This window comes from Bos indicus x Bos taurus, chromosome 17 (genome assembly GCF_003369695.1).
Source record: "Bos indicus x Bos taurus breed Angus x Brahman F1 hybrid chromosome 17, Bos_hybrid_MaternalHap_v2.0, whole genome shotgun sequence".
Classification (NCBI taxonomy): domain Eukaryota; kingdom Metazoa; phylum Chordata; class Mammalia; order Artiodactyla; family Bovidae; genus Bos; species Bos indicus x Bos taurus.
This window is the reverse complement of record NC_040092.1, coordinates 2,903,089-2,917,469: the sequence shown is the minus strand read 5'-3', so window position 1 is coordinate 2,917,469 and position 14,381 is coordinate 2,903,089. Positions and strand designations below refer to the sequence as shown.

The 14,381-nt window shown below is 56.2% G+C and overlaps 3 protein-coding genes across 14 annotated transcripts in view; 2 read left to right on the top strand and 1 right to left on the bottom strand.

Moving 5' to 3' along the window:
* Positions 1-1,768, top strand: part of LIMK2 (LIM domain kinase 2) — a 54,562-nt gene extending 52,794 nt beyond the window's left edge. For all 4 annotated transcript variants that reach the window (XM_027566257.1, XM_027566258.1, XM_027566260.1 and 1 more), the window contains one exon: positions 346-1,768. In XM_027566257.1, coding sequence (XP_027422058.1) covers positions 346-490 — 145 coding nt within the window. In that variant the 3' untranslated portion in view covers positions 491-1,768. The remainder of the gene's footprint in view (positions 1-345) is intronic.
* A 1,133-nt stretch (positions 1,769-2,901) lies between these two features.
* On the bottom strand, positions 2,902-13,643 carry PIK3IP1 (phosphoinositide-3-kinase interacting protein 1). Its single transcript, XM_027566261.1, has 6 exons — positions 13,415-13,643; positions 12,366-12,482; positions 12,163-12,282; positions 11,095-11,289; positions 10,921-10,999; positions 2,902-4,478 (listed from the first exon to the last, which is right to left on the bottom strand). Exons 1-6 carry the CDS (start codon positions 13,497-13,499, stop codon positions 4,274-4,276), a joined length of 801 nt encoding a protein of 266 aa, XP_027422062.1. The 5' UTR covers positions 13,500-13,643; the 3' UTR covers positions 2,902-4,273.
* The window catches only part of LOC113907299, a 50,315-nt gene continuing 47,105 nt past the window's right edge, over positions 11,172-14,381 (top strand). For 5 of the 9 annotated variants that reach the window (XR_003515154.1, XR_003515151.1, XR_003515149.1 and 2 more), the window contains exons 1-2: positions 11,172-11,264; positions 11,655-11,743. The gene's annotated coding sequence lies outside the window, so the exon portion shown is untranslated. Of the gene's footprint in view, positions 11,265-11,654; positions 11,744-12,701; positions 12,766-13,506; positions 13,865-14,381 lie in introns of all 9 variants that reach the window. The other 4 variants (XR_003515148.1, XR_003515152.1, XR_003515150.1 and 1 more) reach the window with 3 other exon arrangements.

The window sequence follows — 14,381 nt, the reverse complement described above, 5'->3', positions numbered from 1 at the left end:
TGGAAACGACTTTCAATCTCAGGACTGAAAGGATCTTTAAAAGGGCACTTAGTCCAAACCTACCTGTGATGATTGCATTTTCTCTGAGACCTGGAAGGGGCTTTTCTCCTCCTGTACTTCATTTTCAAGCTGCCCCTTTGAGCCAGACCCTCCTCTCCCTGTGTTACCACCTCTCGTCTTTGCAGCAGCCTGTGCAGTCTATGACCTGAGGCACACCAAGGTTAAGGGCTCGCCCAAGGTCAGACACCCAGGAAGTGGTGGAGCCACAGGCCTGGGTGCCTTCTTTGCCACCTCACTGCCCGCCCCTACCCCCATGACTCACCTGTCTCCTCCTCCTCTTTCTAGACCGGCATTCTCCAAACTGGAGGACTTCTTTGAGGCACTGTCCCTGTACCTGGGGGAGCTGGGCATCCCACTGCCCACAGAGCTGGAGGACCTGGACCACACCGTGAGCATGGAGTACGGCCTGATCCGGAACCCGCCTCCCTAGCCCTGGCCCAACCCCCTTCTGGGGGCATCCCCCAGCCAGCACTGCCCCCTCTGCACCCATCCCTGCTGCGGGCAGGGCCGGCCAGGCCTCCTGGGGATCGGCAGCTCATTCAGAAGCAGGACTGGCCATCCTCCTACGTCCCCGGAGGCAAGCGGGCACAGCACCAGGGAAACGTCCCCACAGGTCCTGGAGCCCGGTTACTGTCTGTAAATCCCACACTCGCCTGGAAGCTGTGAAGAAAACAAACAAACCCTGGTCCCTGAGCCAGGAGGAGTCTGTTACTCGTGACCACTCGGGAGCGCCCTGGCAGTGGATTCCCAGAGGCCCTTGCTGACACTGACCAGCGCACCCTGGACCTGCTGGGCAGGCTCCCGGGTGCACCGCCGGCGGGCCCTGACGCCTCTGGTTCGGCCGGTGCAGGAGGACTTCTTGTGGAGTGTGGCAGAGAGTGCGGCTGTCCGAGGACCGGAAGCGACCGCGGTGCTCCCCGGCCCTGGCGCGTCCCGCCCTCCCCTGGGCAGCATTGAGGGAGTGGGCTGTAAAGCGTCTCCTGGTCGGTTTGTGGTGGGTCCGGCCAGGAGTCAGGAGCAGGGCTGGTTTCTGTTCGCCTCCTGGGCCCCGGGGCCCCATAGGCTCGAGGCGGAGCCTCCACTTGTGTTCTCACACTGAGCTCCGGACTGGCGGGGAGCTCGTGGGCGCGTCCCTTCTGCCAGCGACAAGCAGTCACCCGCAAGCGCAGGTGGCGGCCAGGGTGAAGGAGAGGCCCTGCCCTCTCGGAAGCCCTGGTGTCCTGGCTGCTGTCCTTTGCACGCTCACGTGCGCTTCATCCAGGAGCCCAGGCTTGTGCGGGGCGGGCTCTGGAGGACACTGGTTAGTGGAGGCCCAGCATGTGGGGTGTGAGGTGACCCTGCACCGTATTTGCTAAGTGAGGAGTGGGTTTGGGACCTTACTGCGGTGTGTGTGGTTGTGCTGGGGGCGGGGGCGGCTGGGTGACGCGGGAGAAGGCGGTTGCCGTTCAGACTGTCTTGGTGTTGTACCTGTGGGGGTGATGTGTGAAACGCTGTGCACAGACAGACCTGATGAGCTGAGGCACTGGGTGTTGCCTCTGGCCAGTCTCCTTGCTGTTGACGCCCTGCTCAGGTGTGGAGTGTGCGAGCCCTCGCCCTGGGCTCCCGGCATCGTGCAGCTGGTGCTGCCTCGGTGGTCCCCGCAGGAGTGGGGGTGGTGGGCCCAAATCAGGCCGTGGAGCAGACCAAATAAATTAAGCAGTTAACATGACTGATGGTGCGGAGAGTGAGAACGTGACTTGCGGCCTGGTTCAGGGACACGCACATGGAGGCTGCAGTGGCCACTTTGAGGCCCCGCCCATATGACCCCACAGCAGGGGTTCGAGTGCTCTGACCCCACCTCCTTACACAGACACCCGCCTGCTCCAGGGGACGTGTGCAACCCGGAGGCAGCCAGGCCTCGGGGCAGGTGACCTGCCGCCTCCCAGCCACGCCATCCCCTCAGGCCCACCAAGGCCCGCCCTCCGACATCCGTGCACTCCCACTGCCCAGCCGTCCCGGAGTCCTCTCTGCCGGGCTGGGTGCCACCTTAACAGAGGGAGGAAGTGTGTGCTCGTCACCCCTGCCCCTGGTGTCTCCTTCCAAGAGCTCAAGGGGAGACCTGCTTCTTGCGTCCACACATGGGGCCTGTGGGGTGCCAGCTGGGCCAGGTGATGCGATCTGGCTCGCGGGATCCTGGGCACAGCACACATCCACAGACCCAAAGGTGCTTTCTCCCAAAGCTGGCTGGAGTCGGGGCCAAGATCTAGTTCCTGGAAAAACACGTGCTAGGGTGCCTGCCCCTTGCTGGCAGCAGTATAGAATGGTGACTGGATACAGGCAGAGGTTGCCCTGGGTGTTCCTAGAGGCTAAGAACCTGTTGTGAAATCCTTGCTAAAAAGCCCCCAAAAGACTGCCATTGGTAGCTTCTGCTAGAGCTCTAGGAGTCACCCTGCGGGGACCTCCCTCGGCCCAGAGCAGCTCCTGGGAGCCCATCACCCCCTGCACACCCATCCCTGCTTCGGCTGCTGCAGCCGTCCCATCCCCCAACCCTGTCTCCAGCCCCTCCCTAGCCTCTAAAGAATGCTCAGGGGGAGAGGGTCTGCAGTGACTGGCTGCCCCCTGCCATGCTGCACAGCCTCTTTCCTGCAGCTTCGACCCCAGAGGCTCTCCTGATGATGACGCTCCAGTTTCCAACCACCTGGCTGTTGCCCCTGGTGTGGACCAAAGGGAAGGACAGACAGTGGAGCTCGCCCTGCAGGTGTTGACAAGGTAATCAAACACTTCCCAGCTTTTAAGGAGGAGTGTCCTGACACCCCACAAAAACTTGGCAGTATGGGTTTTTTTTTTTAACGTTGAGTCAAATGCAGAGCAATTTCCTGCGCTTTTATTCGCAGGTGTCAGAATGAGGTATATAAAAACATATACACAGAAATGCTTTTATAGAAAAGTAGAAACCGGTAATGTTCTCTGCATCATGACCAACAAGAGACCCCCCGAGGCCTAGGTCCCTCAGCAGGTGACTTCTGTGAACAGCCTGCCCGAGAGACAGGGCCCCGCAAACCCGGCGTCCCTGAAGGGTGGTGGCAGGGCTTTGGGAAGGAAGCTCTGCAGACAGGTTAGCTCTGCTGAGGCCCCGGAGTGTGCCATCAGGGCCTTGAGGCTGACTGGGCCTTGAGGCTGACTGTACCGGTAGCTTCCTCTTCAAACCGTAGTATCACACCCTTCAGGCCCCCTCTGTCCAAAAGGCGTCAGGAACCCTAAGGTCCCTTCCAATAGGTCTGTGATTGTTTCACAAGTTAGGGGTCGTGACCCTCACCCTGCTTCCCCACAGGAAGGTGCTGGTCCTGAAGCCTTCCATCACCTCACCTCCAGGCGGGTCTCCGGGGTTAACCTCCGAGCAGCAGCTCACGAGGCCCCGCCCACAGCATCATTCCTGCAGGTCAGCTGGCTGCTGTCTCAGCCCTGAGGAATGCAGAGAGGTCACTGTGCACCCTGAGAGGAGGCTGTCGGGGGTGCCCCGGGCCCGCTCAGGTCCTGGGGGCTGAGGCAGCTGTGACCCCTCGCCCTCCTCAGCGGAATGTTCAGTGCCGTTCTGCCCTTCCTCTCCTTTGGGAACAGAAAGAGCCCTGGGGCCCTGGGCCCGGCCCGCAGTCCTCAAGGCACATCGCTGCCAGCAGCCTCTGCCTAGATCCTGTTCTCAACCCACAGTGCTGACTTTCGTACAGACTCGTTTCCATTTCTCAGAAATGGTCAGTAGGGGACTGCGTCCCAAATGCTGAAAAAACCAAATATGTTTTTTAAACACCGCCTCTCGACCTACGTGACCAGAATTGTGAATAACAGCACACGCCACTGAGACCCACAGCGAGCACGTGGGGAGGCCGAGGCTGAGGCCACCTTGCACAATGAAGCAAAGGGGAGCTGGGGGAGCCCCCTGTCCATCCCTGGTTTGGTTCCGGGGCACAGGAAGCCCCTGTCACAGCGCTGCTGTGGGGGCTGCTGCTGTCCCCATCCGTGGGAAAAACCCTGCTCCACGGTTATGGAGAGAGAGCCTTGGCAGGACCCTACCCAGCCTCGCTCTCAGCCCACAGTGCCACCTGCTCCTGTCTTCGGGTTCAAACAGAAAAAGTGGGGGGTTTCAACCACAACAAAGTGTAGATCCTCCCAGCTGTGGAGGGGGGTAGGTAGTCCCACACCAGTGTCTGCAATGGGCTCCTGCCCATCGTGGCAGGGCTCAGGCTCCTGGAGTGCCCGCCTGGCCCATGAGGGGGGCACTGCCCTCCTGAAGGTCGACTGGAGTCTGGCTGGCGTGGACCACAACGGTCTTCTCATCCACGATCTCGCAGGTGGGGTTGGTGAAGGCAGACAAGGGCAGGGTGATCCGCTGCAGCTCCCGCTCGCACACTTTCTGCTCGTGCTGGGCTTTCAGGTCCTTGCCCCTGGCAGGAGAAGAGGGAAGAGTCGGGCTGTGCCTCCCGCACGGTCTGCTCATAGGCCAGCACCCTGAAGCTCGGCAGGGGCTGGCCGCAGTCACAGCCAGGCAGGGCTGTTCTGCCAGGCTACCTCAACTCAGCAAGGAGCCCCTAAACCTCGTCTGTGAGATGGGGGTGACAGGAGCACAACCCTCACTCAGCTGCAGTGGGGCTAATGAAGATGGTGGGGACAAAAGAGACCCTTAAAGCAAAACGGAGTTTTGCTTTTTCAGCCCAAGGCACCATGGGATCCAGAAAAACCCTCAGCCCTCACCCATAAAGCCGTCCAGAAAACTGACCTGACCATACTGTTCTGAGATGCCTCATCCAAAAGTCTCTGAAGGTGTGAGCTCTGACTAGAAATGGGAACCATCCCCTCCCCGGAAGGTGTGAGCCCTGGCTACAAAGAGGGACCATCCCCTCCAAGCGCAGTGGGCAAGGAGCCTCTGCGGGCTGCTTGGGTCGACGGGAAACGGACACAATGACCATGGGACCCCTGAGTGTTCACAGGCCTTCTCCTGGTACTCCGTGACCCAATCAGGCTGAGGTGTTAACCCCATTTTATTCACGTGAAGTGCTCACTCCATACTGAGGGCTTGACGTGCATTACCGTACTTCATTCTGAACCCAAACAATTAGGTGTTATCATTCATTTTATAGATGAGGAAGTAAGTCCAAAGAAGCTGAACTCTCCAAATGACACGGTGGGCTCGAGCCCAAGTCTGTTGGACTCTGGCTGATGCTCAAGAGAAGTTCTGACCTTATCAGGGTCACCCCCACAAAAAGGATAGGGCAGGGCCTCACCCACCCAGTCTTCGGCTGCACATGTCGGGTCCACCCCACTGGGCCGGCCACGCCCACTGCAAGCCAAAGGGTGTGGTGTGCGCCTGGCACATTGCACACCAGAACCCAGGTCAGCATCCTTAACACAGCAATCAGACACGGCTCAGCCGTCAGAGGAAATCTTCCCGGAAGGAGCCCATCCTGAAGAGGCCCTGAAGCAAGCAGCTGATGGATGACCTGGTGCGGCGAACAGGCCTGCCTCAGAGTCCCCAGGGAGACAACCGAGAGCAGACAGATGACACAGCTATTGCCCAGGGAGGTGCAAGGACAAAGATTTCCAGAGTCACAAACGCTGAGGACAAGGGCGCTGGAGGGAAAGGAGCAGGGGCCTCCTAATTGCCTTTAAATCAACCAGTTCTCCACCCCTGGAGCAGCCCAGCCTGGGCTGTGTGACACGGCCTTGGGGAGCCTTGGTTTCATCATCTGTGAAATGGGAATGATACCTGACTCCAAATATGATGATGAAAGTGAAAGTGGAGTCACTCAGTTGTGTCTGAATCTTTGCGACCCCATGGACTGTAGCCTACCAGGCTCCTCCGTCCATGGGATTTTCCAGCCAAGACTACTGAATGGGAAAGCATTTCGAAAACCATGGGACTGCTATAAAGCTCACAGGGGGCTGTTGCGATTTGCCCGGAAGGTGATGTGACTCACCAGGCAACGTTATCTTAATCTGGGTTCCCACAGGAACTCTCCTACTGGACAGCCAGGGTGAGTGTTGTTTATGTGACCCCGACCACTGCCCTCCGCTCTAGGCCTTGAGCTTCATCATCCTGTAAAACGGGGAGCCGGACTTGAGAACCTCCAGGGCCCCTAACATCCTGTGAGATCCTGAGCATGACGTGTGCCCCGCGCACCCCTGTTCCTCACTGTTGGGTCACAGATGGCATACCTGTGCGCTCATGCCCCCGACTAGCCCTGGGTGGCCAAGTCTCTGCGTGTAAGCCTTGCAGCTCCTGTCCATCCGCATTGGGCTCCCCAAGCCACAGCAGAGGAGCTCCCCGAGCCCCTGGAGGGGCTGAGGAGGGCCACGGGGACACGGCTGCCTGGAGCAAGCGCACCCCCACTCATGGCCCGAGGTTCGCTCTGCCTCTGGGCACTTCTTGGTCACGGCTACTGCCACATAGAAGAGAACACCTCTACCTCTGGCATACAACAGAAAACTACAGTCTGCCCACGTCAGGAGAAACTTGGAAAGTCTGGATTTAATTCTATTAAGGAAGAGTCCCTTGGACTGCAAGGAAATCAAAACAGTCAGTCAAAGGAAATCAACCCTGAATATTCATTGGAAGGACTGATGCTGAAGCCCCAATACTGTGGCCACCTAATGCGAAGAGCCAACTCGTTGGGAAAGCCCGATGCTGGGAAAGATTGAGGGCAGGAGGAGGAGGGAGTGACAGAAGATGAGATGGTTGGATGGCATCACTGACTCAACGGACATGAGTTTGAGCAAACTTTGGGAGATAGTGAAGGACAGGGAGGCCTGGTGTGCTGCAGTCCACAGGGTGGCAAAGACACACGACTGAGCGACTGAACAACAGGGAGCCCACAAACAAGCCAGCAGAGAACCAAAGGCCATTTACAAAAGCAGCAGAGTATGTGCCCAGAGCCTTGTGCCAAGGCCCGAATTTCAAAACCTAAGGGGCTGGAGGAAGAAGGAAAGCAGGAACTCATGCTTTCCAAGGACCCACTAAGGTGCCAGGAAGTGGCCTTCCCACCTTCCACCCTGAGAAGGGCCACCTATGCACCGGCTGGATGCCGCACCCTTTATACGTGCGTCATTTTTGTCTCATTTCCACCCAGCACTGCGTGTCATCCACATTTTACAGCCGAAGAAACTGAGGCTTTCCTCAGCTGCCTCCTTTACCAAGCATCTGGCTGTGGTCAGCCGGGCTGTTGATAATGGTCAGGCTACGTCATACACAAGTCTCGGGGGGGAGAAAAATCAATGTGGATTAATGGGGCAGAGCTGGGCTTGAAGCTCAGCCAAGGGTAAACGAAAGGAGCAGGTGCCGGGACAAGTCTGGATGGCAGTCTCTTCCATTTAGAAGCCTCAAAACACACTCAGCCCCACATGCCTCCTGCTAACGGCGCCTGTGAGTCCTAGAGGTGCCAAGGCAGCCCCCAGCTCCTTCTGGGGTCTCAGAGAGGCCACCAGCATGGCCGTACTGACCGTCAGGCAGCTCAGCCCCTTCTCACACCTATGAGGTGGGGGGACATCCAGGCTGTTGTCTGACAGCCAAGAAAGAACAAAAGACTCATTCACTAACTCAGTTCCTCTCCTGGGCGGGCTGTAGTGTTGACTGACAGTTTTCTCCTTGCCTTTTAATCAGAGCCAGAGCACAGACACTGCGCTCGGGGCAGTGAGCTGCAGGCTGGCCACCTGAACCAGAAAACCAGGATAGAGGCCCACCAGGCTGAGCCCTTGTCCGCTCCCACCTGCCTCCCTTCCTCCCCTGAGAGGAAGCCTGGTGCCTGCCCGCCCCTCCCAGCCAGGGGAAAACTCCCTCCCATTAGCCTCCTGGCCCTTGGAAGGGTTCAGGGCTCGCAGGAATTCTATCCTGACTGCTCCAGGGTCAGGCCTGGTGGCCGGGCTGGCCAGAAAGCAGGAGTGCACGGAGCTGCTGTCTTTATCTGACATCCGCCTGCTGGGTGATAGAGGCACCCAGGACCTCCTTTAGGCATCACAGGCTGCCTCAAATTATTGCGTAACTCTGAGCCACTGCTCTCGTCCCCGTCAGAAGTGGCGCTGTGCCACACTGCTGCTCAGGACAAGTTCTTCAAGGCAGCCAAGGTCAGGAACACCAACTGTCTGCCCAGACTACACTCATTTGATCGTCACAACAGACCTATGCGGCATCTATTAGGATCTCTGTTTCAGGGACAGGACAGCAGAAGTGGAGAGGCTCCACCATTTATTCACGCAGAGGGCGGATTTGGGATCTGAACCTAGTACTGCCTGCGGCCCAGCAAGTAATACTGTCTTTAGGAAACGTTTGAGCTGGGCAGCTCATCGCTAACCTGCCCCCGTGCTATTTTACACATGAGGGAAGCAGAGAAGGTAAATGACTTGTCCAGTGTCACACCCAGAACTGCTCACAGTTCCAGAACCAGATCCTTGTTCTTTTCACTTTTAAGCCCAGCTGTTATAGTTTGAAAGTTTCTGTTTTATTTTGAAAGGTTCTGTGCGTGTTCACCCAGTCGTGTCTAACTCTTCTGCAATCCCATAGACTACAGCCTGCCAGGCTCCTCAGTGCATGAGATTTCCCAGGCAAGAATACTTTGCCGTTTCCTCCTCCAGGGGATCTTCCCAACCCAGAGACTGAACTTGGGTCTCGTGCATTGGCAGGAGGATTCTTTACCACTGAGCCAGCTGGGAAGCCTGCACTGTCTTATGCACTCCAAAGCAAATTGGCATGAAGCTCCTGAGCCTTGCTGGACTTCTGGGAGACACTGGCAATCCTTATTGGCCGTGTAGCTTGGACACACCGCTGAACTCCTCTCGGTCTCAGCTCCTCGCTGTGAAATGGTGTAAAAGTGGTCCTTCTAGTGTGGTCCTGCGGCTTTGGTGCAATCGTCAGGGAAGGACACTCAAGTGGGTCTTAAGAAAGTCTAAGTGGCTGTGGTGGTTATTTAACCTGACTGGTGTTCTGCTGTCTCCATGTAACAGTTAAGGGTAACCTGGGGTGGGCATGGGTGTGCATGAAGAGGGGGCACAGCTCCATGGAACAGAGGAGACAAGGAGGTGCAGAGAAGTGGAAGGACGTGTGCTCCACAGTACTTCCAGGACACTGTTCTGTGACTGGGGAGAGAGGGGGCTGAGCGCTTGCCTCCAGCCCACAAGCCGTTTCCTGTGGGCTGTGCTTGGGGCACTTTTGCTGAGGAAAGGGGTGGTCCCGTGGTTAGAAGTCTGGTGACTCGGTGCCTCGCCCTGAGATTACAGGAAAGTAAATATAGGCTCTCAGGGCGCTCCCATGACAGCCTAGAGGAGCAGATCTAGAAGCAAAAGGCGTGGCTTCCTCCTCCGGCCTGAGAACTGAGCTCGCGATTAAGGACGTTTAGCAGTCAGTTCAAGCACCTGGAGGCCTGGACACTGTCACAAGACCGGAGGCAAGCCCAGTGCTATCCAGTGGCTGAAGAGGAAATATTTCAACAGCTAGACTCAGCCAACACGGTTTGGGTCTGAGCTGCGAACTGTAACCAGGGCCTCCCCATCATTCCCCCTAACTCCCTGAAATGACAAACAGGTGCCCCTAAACCTGCCCCATCCACTGTCGTGCTGAGGGCAGCGACCTTATGCTAGGGGAAAGGAGACCCTCTCAGGTCAACACTTCCCCCCTCTCTGAACCTGTGCTTCCTGAATCACAGAAGATCAGAGAAGCAATGGAGCCTGGAGAGCACAAGTGCAGTGTGCCCACATTTTACAGAAAAGAAAAACAGCTATGGTTTACTGATCTCTTTCTTTGGGCCAGGCAGTCAAGAGTCTCAGCGACAGCCGTGCCCTGGAGTAGGAAACAGAACCACCCTGCCCGAAGTCACACAGATTGCTAGTCACTGGCAGGACTGAGACTGAGCTCCACCGAATGCTAGTGTGTGACCTCAAACAAGTCTCAGTTTCCTTATCTGTAAATATCATTGGCCTTATCAGGGCTGATTGTGAGGACTGAGTTAAAGCACACATATCATTTGAAGCAGTACCTGGCCTTCAGAAATACTGCTGCTTTCACTGTTATTATTCTTACCAATATGTCCCCTTTTCCATCTGTAAAATGAGACTGACTGCATCACTCTAGAGACAACTCGATTTTATTTAATACTGGGTGTCCCACTGGGGCTGTGGTCCTCACCACTGGAAAACGCAGGCCACTACATTACTTCCCTTATAGGAAGCCTTCCCAGACCACAGAAAAGAAATATCACAGATACTCAGGAATGGAAGTCAAATACCCTGATTTTTGCCCAACGTTTTGCAAATAATCTTCCCAGAGTCAACCAGGGCACAACTTGATTATCATCATGCACTCCAACTCGCTTCCTTCCTCCTGTCCTAGAGGAGATCCCACTGATTATAGCTCAGGACATTCAAGCCCCAACTGCAAAAGCAGTGGCTGGGAACCTTTTCTAGGAGCAGATTTTTATAACTCACAGAATTCAATCTCCCAGTCCCTGCAATGAGAGCCCAGCCTCATTTCTGAAAGGCCACCCAGTTCCACAGCAGACATGCTTCCACACCAGACAGCAGGGAATGTCGGTGTCAAGAGAGCTGGATGTGACTCCAGCCACTCCCAGGCAGTATAACCTTGAGCAGGTTACTTCACCCTTCTGATGAAGGCCTCCTCACCTGTACAACGGGGAATAAGAATCCCTACCTCATCATGCTTTCTGGGTGATAAGTAAATGCACCAAAGAAGAGGGTTTGTCCAAGGCCACCTGGTGAAAACTAGAACCAAGTCTCTGCATCCAAGACCTCACTTCCTTTACAAGTAAGAATGCCACAGAGGAGTCTGGTTTGACTTTGTGTACCTTCCTCTCCTCTCTCACCGAGCCCAGAAAAGAAGCTACTGACCTCTTGTAGGTGTAGCCAAGGACAATTCCAGCTCCAATGACGACGATGATCACCATCATGGTGATGCCCAGCACGTAGCCTGCCAAGGACAGGACACAAGGTTCCATTAGCTCCACCCCAGATAATCAAATATTTCTCCTTGAATTTCACAAGGACAGAGGCGGGCAGTCATACCCAGTGTTCCCAGGTCCTTCTTCTCCTTGGAGTTCACCCGCACTCGTTGGCTGATCCCAATCACTGGCTGCACAGCTGCAGCCTCGCTCCGGGCAGGCAGGGCGTTGGCAGGAGCAAACACCTCATCTCCCCCTGGCACTTCAGCGGCCTCCTCAGTTTCTGTTGCAGAGGTTGGCAGGCCCTGGGAAGTGGTATCTGGAGGTGAAGTGGGAAAACAGCTCTCATCAGAGAGTGGCCTGAGTTTGGGGGAAGCTGAGTGGGCCCACCTTAGAATGCGCTGTACACACTGAAATCAAGACCTAGGGGCAAGATCTGGCCTGAAGGCTGGACCACAGCTGGAACAAGACAAAGAAGGCTGTGAGAATGGGCCTCACCTGCCTCCCATGTCTTCATATTCTCAAATTCTTACCGTCTTCCAAGGCCCAAATCAGCTCACCTCCAGGGGTACCCCCTCTATGCCAAGAGGCAATGCGTAACTCCTCTAAACAGCTCGCATTTGCTGAGCCCACGCTTTATGCCAATCCCTATGTTACATGCTAACATATCCCATTTAATCCTAGAGAATCGTCCTTGCTGCCCTGGGAGCCATAAGCTGGACTCTAGAGTCTAAGAAACTTGGATTCAAATCTGGACCCTGCCACTGCCTTTGGTAAGTCGCTGAACTTCTCTTTAATCTTAGATCCTCCAAACTGGGTGCAGGGGGGCTGTGAAAGAGTGCCTAGCACACAGCAGAAACTACACAAACCGGCCCATAAACACCGAGGGGCGAGCTAAGGGCGTGGACCAACAACACACTTCTCCGGGGCTCCCCCAGCGGCGTTCCCGGCGCGGAGCTCGGCCGAGGGGCGGGGCCTAGCCGCCCACAGTTGTTTACTAGGAGCTCGCGGAGAATGAGCTCATTCCGGGCGGCGGCGCCGGCCAATGAGCTTCGGGTCCCGCGGCCTGGAGACAGCCCTGGCCAATCGGACGGGGCGGGGCGGGGCGGGGCCGGCCGGTGTCGCGCGGCCGCACGTGCGCGGCGGGTGTTGCGACAGCTCCTGGGAAGCCCTGGGCGCGGGGTCTGGGTACCTGGGCAGCGCAGGTCCTGGCAAGGTCGCTTCTCGGGAGCTCCAGCCTCGCCGCTGACGTAGCACCAGGGCCCGCGTGGGTCCTGGTCCGGGTTCCGGCAGTAGCTGTGGTTGCCGGCGCCTGAGAGGGGAGAGAAGGCACCATGGGTCGGGGTTGGAACACGGCCTCCGCCCGCCCGCCCGCCGTCCTGGACGGGCACTCACCCGACTCTGGGGCAAATGCCAGGCCGCTCTGCGCGTCCAGCCAGTTAAGGCAGCTGTGGCCCGGCGCGGGGGAGGGCTGATCTGCCCGGTACAGGTGGCCGTTATCCCAGAAGCAGCCTATGAGGAAGAGGAGCCCCCCGACAGGACACTGAGTGGCGGACAGGGGAGCCCGGGCCCACCCCTCCTGGGAGACCCTGCCCTCACGTGGAAAACCCCGCCTGCCTCGCTGGGCTGTAGTGAGGCCGGAAAGAGAAGGGAGGGCGGGCGAGTGAAGAGCCCCTAGCCGGTGCCCGGCCCCCTCTGCTCAGTGTTGGCTTTTTTCTTTTCTTTTTTAAGCCGGAAAGCACTGCACAAGTGCAAGGGGTTGTTGCTCTGGAACTTGTGACCACTTTGGAGGAAGGTGCGGGGGAGCCCTGGGTTCAGGACCGTCTGTGGAGACGGTGGGAGTTTTGGGTCAGGGGGCGGCAGGACCCCAAATCCATCCGTGTGTTGTCATTCTATGTTATATAAACTCTGGTGTTCTTGTCTCCGTGGATGAGGCCACACTTTCACAGGCAGCATTCCCTCCCAAGAGAATCCTACAAAGGCCTTTATATCCAGTCAGGCAAAAGAGAGCCTCAAATGGAGGGAACCTGCCTAATTGCTGCCTGGATGTGACTCCAAACTCCCACTCCCCTCAGCAGGAGGGCCGCAGGAAGGGGCTGGGTAAGGAGGGCAAGTGCTCTGGAGACAACCTGCAAAGCCCCCGGCAAAGAACAGGACTTAGGAGTGGGGGAGGTGAACCTCCAAGTTCCATCCACTCGTGAGCCACCGGCAAGAAAAAGAAAAGAGAAAGTGCTTACTTGCCTTTGTTCTTAATGGCAAAGATGGAGCTGCAAGCTCCGGGCAGGGAAAGGAGAAAGAAAAAAAACAAAACCAACAAAGCTTTCATGGGACAACAGGAAGCTGCTACAAGCTCCGTTTCCTGTCCTGGTCCTGCTTGGAAAATAGGAAGCATCACCCTTTCTGCTTCATTAAGTTGCTGCAGAAAGGAAAGATTGTAATCTCACCTCCAGATCCATAGGCTTCTGCCAGGAGCATGTTGCTGACGAGGATTGTTCGCACCCAGGCCAACAGCATCCTCACCTCCTTCATCCTGCAGGTGACTGACCAACCAGAGTCCAGCCGGGGTCCCCCTAAGCGGCGGCTCTGCCTCCCGTTCCCAGCCTTGCAGTCAGACCTGCTCTTGTTATGTGCTTCTGGTAAACAGCCTCTCTTTAGAACTGGGAGCTTCCAGCAAGCTTGCTGCAGCGAGGTGGTTTTTTTATTTTTCCGGCTGAAAGGCGCCCCCTGGGTCCTAAGCCTCCTATGCCATGCTCATCACTCTGCCCTGAGTCAAGAGAGGAACTCAGCCAAGCGGAGAGAGGCAGAAAAGTTCAGGTCGTGCTTAGCAGTGGTTCAGCTTGAGACATGCACTGGCTGCATCCCCGGAGCCTTTCATCTCTTCTGTTTACATTTGTGTGAGTACATAAAGAATAATTTTGTCAAGAGGCATCTCTAGGGGTTGGGGGCTCAGCGAGTTTGGAATTATAGTCAGTAAGGCAGAACCACTTAGGGAGAACATGTTTGCTACACAACTTGGAGGAACTCAAGACTGGATGGGACACAGATAAGAGAATCCAGGTGGAAGCAGCTCTTTATACCCGTTCTTGAAAAAAAGAAAAGGGCCTTGTGGTTTATACATGTTTATAAACACTGACTCTCTCTTTTTTTTTAAACAGTGTAACTTTGCCAGAGTCATATCAGTCACATTCTTTTGCTTCTCTTTGGGGCTTGGGAGCGTCATATATAGTAGGAGCCCACTAGGGGTCTCTTTAGTTGGAAAAATATGTCCTGCAGACATTGGGACATTTGCTCAGCTGTGTTTAATAGCCTGGCCTCTCTACCAGCCATGAATTCATATAGAGGAAGTTAAGGGAAATGGTTGCCCTTTCCCCACCCCCACCCTGTGGGAAATCCATCTGCAGCAATTTATAT

Coding starts and splice junctions, on each gene's coding strand:
- PIK3IP1 (XM_027566261.1), bottom strand. CDS start 13,499: ATGAAGGAGGTGAGGATGCTGTTGGCCTGGGTGCGAACAATCCTCGTC. Junction 12,483..13,414: donor AGAAGCCTATGGATCTGGAG/GTGAGATTACAA, acceptor TCTTCCTCATAG/GCTGCTTCTGGGATAACGGC. Junction 12,283..12,365: donor GGCATTTGCCCCAGAGTCGG/GTGAGTGCCCGT, acceptor CTCCCCTCTCAG/GCGCCGGCAACCACAGCTAC.